General features: G+C 49.2%; 1 protein-coding gene across 1 annotated transcript in view; it reads right to left on the reverse strand.

Annotated features, from left to right (window-relative positions):
- Positions 1 to 1,246: 1,246 nt before the first annotated feature.
- The window catches only part of LOC104627260 (EF-hand calcium-binding domain-containing protein 4A-like), a gene marked incomplete at its 3' end in the record, with an annotated part of 18,258 nt that continues 10,170 nt past the window's right edge, over positions 1,247 to 9,334 (reverse strand). Inside the window, exons 7-12 of the mRNA XM_010295397.1 lie at positions 8,457 to 8,644; positions 7,693 to 7,764; positions 7,215 to 7,269; positions 3,035 to 3,114; positions 2,513 to 2,516; positions 1,247 to 1,370 (exon numbers count right to left, since the gene is read on the reverse strand). Coding sequence (XP_010293699.1) covers positions 1,247 to 1,370; positions 2,513 to 2,516; positions 3,035 to 3,114; positions 7,215 to 7,269; positions 7,693 to 7,764; positions 8,457 to 8,644 — 523 coding nt within the window. The remainder of the gene's footprint in view (positions 1,371 to 2,512; positions 2,517 to 3,034; positions 3,115 to 7,214; positions 7,270 to 7,692; positions 7,765 to 8,456; positions 8,645 to 9,334) is intronic.

Raw genomic sequence — 9,334 nt, forward strand, 5'->3', positions numbered from 1 at the left:
CGGGGAAAGGGAAAAAGAGGAGGTTGCAAATTCCCAAAACAACCAATGCAATCCAATTAGTGCATATGCAATGCTTGCAGGAACTCCACTTCATACATACACTCCCCGTGCTCCCTGTGACTAAGGCTTCAGCAGCACCCCTAGGGGAAGAGAATATGCTGTACTCATATACGCTGACATATTTTTCATTAATTTTAATAAAAATTCCCACCTTCTGGATTTTACAAGGATTCTTTGCCTCTCACTTCCCCTAGTACTGAAAAATGAGGCAAAGCATACAAAGGGGGCAACAGGAAAAACATTAAAAAAAAAAGCACACACACACACACACCCCCCCCCGCTATTTTTGTTACCAAATACAACACAAAAAGAAGTAACAAAGGTTTCAAGGTTAGTGAGAAGGGTTTTGACTGCAGGCAGTTGGCCAAGGGCTGGCTGACCATCCTGGGGAGGCTGACTGCCCTCTGCTGAAGGCACACAGCCCTGCTCCAGGGAACCAGCCCATCGCTTCCAAACGCTGCTGTGGCACAGGCTTACTGAATTCAGGCAGCAGCAACCTGCCACACAGGTGTGCAAATGCTCACACCAGGGTCACTTTGCCTGGTGTTGGCTCTGCTCTGGCCTGCATCCATGCCTGGCCCAAGGTAAGGGAGCCACGACCCAAAAGATACTTCTTTTATAAATCTTCCAAGCAGCCACGCTGCACTCTCAATGGCAAAAAATCCCCAGGATCCCTGCCCAAGTTGCGGTAGTGGGGAATAGGTGTTGCACTGACTATGCCTACACAAGAGTAGGCTGATGCACTTTGTTCTCCAGGGGTAGAGCTGACATGGTAAGTGGAGGAACAGTCTTCAGAAGAACAGTTAGAATAACAGATTTAAACTACTGGAATCACAGCTGAGTGAGGCAGCATCTTAGCTCAGCCTTGTCTTTCCATGGTTAAAGAACTAGACAAAGGGAGTGAGAAGGCTTAGAACTCAAAGGTTTTTATCCACCACAGGTATCTCCATTTCCTTCATTGGCCACCAGATTACATTTGGAAGCAAATTAGAGAGATCAGAGGCTTACCACAGTCAATCTCTTCAGAGGCAGCACATCCCACCTCTCTCCACAACATTTTTCTCTTGCTACCAGCACAGGAATCAAGGCAACAACTCTCCTCTCTCACTCCTGCGAGTACACTTCCTAAGGGCTGCAAAATTCACCTGCTGCTATGCATACACTTTTTCTGTGAAAGGGAGCTCACATTCCTGGTTGTCTTCCTGCATCTGCCCCAAAGGACAGCTCAGAGCCAGGCCAGCTGGAACCTCTCCCCATGGAAAATAAACACATCCTCCCAGGCTCAGATGAACGGTCCCCATCTCCCAGGGCTGGCAGGAGTAGCAGCAATGAGGGTCTGAGACTCAAAAGCCTCTTTGGGGGCGGGGGGAAGGGGACAAACACAAAACTTTCTCAATAGTGACTCCAGTTCTAATGGATTTTTTTCATGTTTCTCAAACAACAGGTATGACACAGCACTGGGACAGAGACAGGACAAAAATACTTCTCCCCTTCTCAAATCACCCTCACTGCCAGACTTCTCCACCTGTTAAACCTTTCTGGTGGGTTTATGCCAGCAGCAGCTAGCAGGATCTTTGCAAGAAATAGCTGGGGAGAAAGATGGGAGAACTTGGTTGTCTGATGCTCATGTTTCTCAAACAACAGGTATGACACAGCACTGGGACAGAGACAGGACAAAAATACTTCTCCCCTTCTCAAATCACCCTCACTGCCAGACTTCTCCACCTGTTAAACCTTTCTGGTGGGTTTATGCCAGCAGCAGCTAGCAGGATCTTTGCAAGAAATAGCTGGGGAGAAAGATGGGAGAACTTGGTTGTCTGATGCTACGGATAGCATGACTGCCAGTCACAGCCATGAAAGAGCTCTGAAAGAGCACTGCCTCAGACCTATCCAAGCAACCTCCCTCAAGAATCAGCCATAATCCACCTGGTTTTCCATCAGTCCACGAGCACGGGAGCCTGAAGCTCAATTCTTAAATGCCACTACCAGAACTGCAGGCATTAAGGGTGAGTTGAAGCTGGAAGAAACTCTGAGCCTAGACCTATGTTTCCAGTTGGCACCAGGAGAAACTGGGAAGCGGTAAAACCTTCTGCAGAGACCTTTTCCCAGGAAAAGGGAAGTGTGCTGCCTTTAAAACCTGTTTGGGGCTAGCAGTTGCAGGGGAGATCCAGCCCAAGCTAGGTCAGGGCTGGGCTGTCCTCTCCTGCTTCTCAGAAGAACCAGGCTTTTGGTCAGTACCAGTGTGCTGGTCACACAACTAGTTTGCAAGGGCTGATGCTTAATGCCAGTGTGGGTATACGTGGGTATTGAAGCCACTGTACAGTCTGCATGTAGAGTGTATGTGTGTGTGTGTGTTGGGAGGGAGGCCTTGGCCACACAGACATGTTTGCCTGCCCTGGCTGAAAGGGAGACCTGGTGAGCCAGGGTGTGGAGGGAGATGGGCAGGATGCACCCAGCTGGAGCTGGGCCCTCTCCTCGGGGCTTTCAGCTGCCAGAGAGAACACAAGCCTTGTGCAACTCCTGCCCTCTCCCATGCCCCAGGGATACGGGCTCTGGCATGGGGTGCCAATGGACAGGATTTCTGCCTGAGGAGGAACTGGCACACGTGGGAGACAATCCAGTCATTTTAACAGAGCTGCCCGACTCAGAGGCAGCCTTCATGAATCCCATCCCATGAACACTCCCATAGCTTCTGATGGCATTCAGGTTTGCTCACCCACTGCTGCATGTAGAAGCAGCCCAGAAGGGACCACCCCCTGTGGAAATTAGCTAACAGCATCCTCAGCTTCACTCTGAGCCAACACCACCTGATATCAAGAAGCAGGTAGAGCCAGTGAAGCTGCACCCCTCTCCATGCTCCCAAAACCAGCCAGCACCAAGGTGGGAGAACTAGACACAGGACACAGCTTGACTGACAGGGTACTCCAGCAGGCACAGACTGACACCACAAACACACCACAGACACCCATCTAACCGTTTGACCGGCTTGTCGTCCAACAGGTAACTGCCTAGCACTGACTCTTTCTTCAGCAGAGTCTTTTTGCTCTGAGGTGCCTGGAATTTGAAAAGAGAAGGGATGAAGAATGTAATTAGGACCCAGGAACCTGACTACCCCAGTTCAACCACTCACCCCCTCTGCAGACCACTTCGGGGAGGCACAGCTGGAGCCCTTGCAGCCCCACACCATGCAGTGGTTAGTGCCCTGCCAGCAGGCTTGAACAGAGGTGAGCACAGGGCTTCCTTTTCTCAGCTCAGCTCATTTAACTGATGGAAGAAGGCATTGCTGATGCTGCTATCTCCTTTGCAGCAAAACCCATCAAAAATGGTGGTGACACAAACTGAACTTCAGCCAGCCAAAGCTTTAATTTCTGTGGCTTGTTTTCCCCTTGGTCTCACAGCTGAATGTCTCTTTTCCCCACCTGCCTTTTTGTTATGATGATGTTTAGTGGAACAGAGCAATTACCCCTTCCTCAGAAGGCACTAGTACCCCTCCTCCACTCGTACTTACTCACCAAGGGCTGCACATGGACCATAGGAAAGAAAGGAGATTGCTCTGCAAAGGACATCCACATGCCCTGCTTACACAAACGTCCCTCTTCATGCTTTCCTCCTACTTACCTCAGATTACACACTTCCTACAGCCAGTGTTTACCAGCTCCCCAGAGAAGGGAAAGCAGGACAAGTCCTCTCGCAACCCTCTTCCCCCCCATACAAGCAGCTTTGTCATGCCCAAGAGTCAAAGATAAGCAAGTTGCCCAAGATCACACAGGAAAAGCTGTGGCAGAGAGAGGATTGACCTGCCAGCTCCCCCAAATGCCATGCTAAAGCCTAGCCCCGCTTCACACCCAAGCGGACTGGCTAACTGCTCTGGCCACACACACAAAACACAAAGTGAGAGACAGCCTCAGCTGGGGGAAGGGAGATGTACTCGCTCTGTAATTCTGGAGATTTCTGACATGTCTTCACAAGTTATTTCTGGGGGTAAAGGTGGGGAAAAAAGAGTCTGCAGCCTGCCAGATCTGCCTCTGGCAGCAGTTTTGAACTGATCAAACACCTGCAGGCAGCTCTGGACAGGCCTTCCTTCATGCTGCCCACAGCCTAGGGGGAGGACTACGAAGATTATTTCTTCAATAAGCCCTGGCTTATTTTAAAAGGTAAAAAATTAAGAAGCTGCTTTGTTGGCCAGAACTCCCAGGACACCTTTACCACAATACAGTCCAACAAAAGGAGATACTCTGGACTCCACAGAGAACCTCACCCAACTAAGAACTTTGATGGGAAAAAAAACCCAGAATATTTTTTACATGTAAAACTGGTGTTCAAGAGAAGCTCCAGCCTCAGAAACAATACAGCACTGAGAGGTTCACAACTGTGGAGCATGTATCTTCCAAGGCAAAGGACACCCAAGTGCATAGTGACCCTTCGGTCAACACTGCTATCAGGCTGTGGTTCAGCCAACCAGTGGTTCTCCAGTGGGGAAGTTCCCAGGGTTGGAGCAGGTTCACTCTCTAGACACACAGAAACAAGGAAATCATGTTCCAGCCCACTGGAGCCAAGTCACAAGCTTCAAGTCACCTATGGACCAGAGACTCCCAGGCAATCTGCACCACCCTACCTGGAGAGGAAACAGCCTGCAGAGTATGTACCTAGGTAAGAAAGGAGAAACAACAGGGCACATTTTGCCATTGGTTCTGCCATGCTTTATTTGCCTGCCAGGTTTGTGCAACATTTGGCTCTTCACCGGGCTGCTAAAGGGACAGACACGACATCACAGCTGTACAACACATGATGGCAAGGATTCCACAACAAAAACAGCACATGTACAAGCATTTTGGATGCAAAAGATTCTGGTTTATCACTGGGATAGGAAAAATTCTGGTTTATCAGTGAAATACAAATACGTGTCCAATGTAGTCAAAGTCCCAAAACACTTTTCATGATAAGCAGACATGAAATTTGCTCTGTCAACATACAGCATGAAAGCATAACTCCATAGCCTGATGGGTCACAGGTGTGAAACTGAACTTGCAACCCCTGAATCTTAAAAGCACCTAGCAGTGGTTTGCACATAGGCAGAAATAGCCACATATTGCTATCTGTGACCTAGCCACTGGGGCAAAACAGTGCCCCACAGTGCCATGGGGCCAGGGTCTGCCCACCCTGGCAAGGTCAGAAACTCTTATGAAGAGCAAGGTATTAAGCTGGGCAGCGACACGTACAAAGGAGCAGCGGCTGGGTTGCTGTCAGCCATGCACAGCCTACCTCCTCCTTCCAACCACTTCAAAATCTTTGCTATGAAAGAATCACTGTTCATCACACCTTCATTTCACAGAAATAACACAATTCTTCCCAGCGCTAACAGAAGGTATTAAGGCCTTGGGTTTCTTTTTAGGCTGTAAAAGCACTGATACTCTCTGCCAGAGAGTGTGTCACACACTAGGGATCCCCATCGGAAGGCTGAACTCTCCTTTTTGCTGCTGCATGGAAGTATTGCTATTTTCTCTCCCCCTTACAGTGGGACAGGCTGCACAGCAGATCTGCAGGTGTGTGATGATAGCAATCCCTTGGAGGCCTGCTTTCCTGTGGACTGAAACGAGAGTGGCCAACAAGCTGTCCTGGCTGACAAAGAAAAAAACCTTACTCCAGTACAGGTTTCATCTGCCCAGCCAGACACAGGCTTGCCAGATGAGCAATGATGGTAGGTGTTCACCGTGATGCCCCATCCCTACTGCCAGCACAGGAAGAAGGGAGAAAGCAGCTCCTCTGTGCTATGACTCTCTCTGCTAGGCTCTCTCTTGGGTCCACCACAAATGTCATGTTTCAGAGCAGCCCTGAGCAGGTCCTAGCAGGGCAAAAGGAGAGAATAGAGGCGGACAAGCTTTGTGTGTGCAAAGGCACATACCTGAACCGCGGTCTCCAACAGCCCACCTGTCCCACCCACAAGAACCCAGAAGCTGATGAAGCACTATGCGTGGAAAGAGGAGAAGAAACCACCTTCTTTGCCTGCTTGCACTGGACTCTGCTACAAGAGTGACTGTGTTTATTCCTTCTCCAAGAGGGAGAAGGAAGCTCTGGTGCACACACACACTTAGTAGTTTTACAAATTAAATAAATAAAAAAGAAATCTTCCTTCAGATTTCAGAAACATAGAGAGGCACATGCACACACACCTCACCTCCATCTAAAACAGCTAACTGAAGTTATTTTACACAGCTGCTGCTCCACTTGAAGAACTCCAGCCTCTCCACCAGTGAGGCATCTCATCTCCTATCTGGGCATGATCCCTGTGCTTCCTTCCACATTCCCTTACACACCAGCCAGAAAGTCTCTCGCAGCCTACCACTGCCTGTCCTCACTGCAACACAGCTACTTCCAGATTTTCAAGTGGGGCATGGTGGCAGAGCAGGCAAAGACACATGGTGGCAGGGATGGGTCCAAGAAGAGCACAGACCCGCCTTGCCAGTGACCTTTGGGAACACAAAGACTTTTTAATGAAAAAAAAATAGTAAGAATTAAAAATAGATCACGTATTTGTACTTATCTTGGAGACTGGGAAAGGCCAGAGATGGAGTTGACTGTTCCAGATGTCAGAGAGGTCCCTTGCTTTCTCCTAGCCCTATGACACAAGGCTCACTGCTGCACCTCTACCCCAGCAGAGTTCACAGGAATGGGGAGCTGCCCCGGAGGAACATCAGAAAACATCTGCTACAAACTCAAGGGGTCAGAGAAACTCCAAAACCCTCCCATGGCCCTCCACCCCCAGTCAGCCAGCAGCATATCTGGGAATCCACCTTCTTCCTCACCACCCAGCTCCAGGGATGTATCCAGCTTCAGTCCCCTCCTCAGTGCCTGTCACAACGCACAGACCCACGTGTGCAGCAGGCAGCACCCGCTGCAGCCCTGCATGGGGCTGCGTGACAGTCACAAACTAACACGCCTTGGGCTAAACCCAGGCAGTTGGCAGCAGCAACCAGCAGAGCTCGCCTCTAGCATGGGCAGAGAGGTGCTGTGAAGTCTGTATTAAGCACCACACCAGGCCTTGTGAGCTCAGGTCATTGTCCCCCGTGGAAGTGACAGGCCCCAGAGTGGTGACAGCAACAGCAGCAGATGAAAGAAGGGTGGTTGGGAATTAGGATTTTCTTTCTTAGACTAACCAGCTTCTTGGCTTCAAAAGCATCTCGCTCATCTCGAAGTTTCTTGTTCATCTCTCTGCTCCAAAGGAAGACACAGGAGAGACACAATGAATCACCCATCAAAAAATGGAGTAAAGACCAACATTTAAAAGCTAGGACAGAAAGGGAGCTTGGGACACCACTAAAGATGTTATTTATTGCCAGACATGTTGTGATTTCTATGGATCCCAGCTCAGGTAATGGGCTCCATATGGTTCCCTTAGCCAGCAGGAAAGACTACATTCTTCCAGTGGGAGGACTACTTGGTGAAATAACACAGCCTGTACTCTGCCAGAGCTGGCCAGATTGCACAAGTCTCTGGACCTAGAAAAACAAGCAGTGTCTGAGCACCGCTTGAATACACTCCCATAGCTTTCTGCAGGAGAAGCAAGCACAGTGCCGAAACCTCGGGCCCTTACGTGCACAAGAGCTCAGCATCTCTCCTCAGCCCTGTTCTTACCTGAGGAGCTCCAGCTGCCGAAGGAGGCTTTGTTTCTCTTTCTGCATGTTCTTGGAGACTCTAAACACATCCCTGGGCAAAGAGGATTTCAAAAGGGTAAATAAGTTAATGGGAGAGGAAATATAAAGATCCCTTTCTCAGGGATGCTCATGGTATTCTCAAAGATAAGGGCCTGCCCTATGCTAGGAGGATTCAGAGGAAGAAGCACTGTTGTGGGAGCTGGGATGGCTGGGTTGTACCCCAGGTCTCCCGCTCTTCTTCCACATGAGGGCAGGCAACCCATTTTCTCCTTTCACACTCCAGTTTCCTCAACTGCTAGAAATGGGAATGATGCTCACTGCCATGTGGATCTGAAACATGCCAGTGTTTCAGCTAAGTATTATTAGATTAAGCCCAGAAACAGGAACACAAGTGATTAGAAGAGGATCTGTAGGAACTTTAGGGGCAATGGTGAACTGGAAATTACATGAAGAAGCAGCCTGCTTTAGGCGGAGGAACATCTGTATTGTTTACAGTGCTTTTATAGCCAAATATCAATGAACATATTCCCTTCCCACTAAATGCAGGCAGGAGGTAGCAGTATCACTCCCTGTTTAGGCCCATAAGACCACTGGGATGTTACTACTTTTCTTCAAGAAAAGACAGGCAATCCTCTGAAGAGACCAAGGCTTCTAATTAGAGTTCCTTATTCTTTAACTGCTTGCCCACCCTTCCTCCACTGCCTGGGTCCCTGCCCTGACATCCCCTTCCCTGCCCATTCCCACCTGTCCTTCTGCTCCTGCTCAAGCTGGGCCTCTTTCTGGAGCCTCTGTAATTGCCCCTTCACTGCCTCCAGCTCCCATTTGCTTTTCTCCAGCTCTTCCAGCAGGTTTTCATTCAGGTGCCGGAGCCTTTCATTCTGCACACGGGTCTCCAGCTGCTCTGAGTTCAGAGATTGTAGCTGATGTTCCAGCTGCAATGCAAGAGGAGGAGGAGGGGTTAAACACAGAGAGGAAGAGTTTTGTGCTACGATCAAGCCTGTAAACTCAGGCTGAAAAAGCAGATGTAAACAACAAGGTGGAAGGGAGGTAAACACAACTTAGGTCTACAGGACCACCGCTGGCATTGAGAAGGTGAATTGGAAGCAATTACTTCTCACTGTGACAGCACTGGGGAGCAAGCAATGCAATTAGTCTGGCAAAGCTGAGGAAGCGATTCAGGCAGCGTGAGGAGCTTGCTGCTATCAGGCATTGTAGAAATCAGAGTGCAAATGAGGGTCAAAGGAAGACTGGAAAAATTTGGGCAGAAGCAGGGGTGTGTCTGTCAGGACTTACTGAGTTGTTGAAATGCATCCTCTAGTTTGGAGGCTTCCTGAGCCCGTGGCAGCTGAAAGGGGGATATATCAAGGTACTAGGGGTATCTTACATTACACCTGGAAAGTCAAGCGATTAGGTGGCCTTTACTGCTGTTGGAGACAGACTTTAAGCTAGAGATGTTGTTTAAATGCCACTGGGGCACAGTTGCACTCGAGACAGCACAATACCCCAGCACAACCAACAAGTCTAATTTAGGAAGTTCAAAGACTGCTGTCATGTACTCAACCAGTGATGTGATTCCTCACAAATGGCTGGTGTAGTCTGGGGAAGAGGCAAAAAAAAAAGCC

The sequence above is a fragment of the Phaethon lepturus genome, unplaced genomic scaffold (genome assembly GCF_000687285.1).
Source record: "Phaethon lepturus isolate BGI_N335 unplaced genomic scaffold, ASM68728v1 scaffold34619, whole genome shotgun sequence".
NCBI classification, from domain to species: Eukaryota; Metazoa; Chordata; class Aves; order Phaethontiformes; family Phaethontidae; genus Phaethon; species Phaethon lepturus.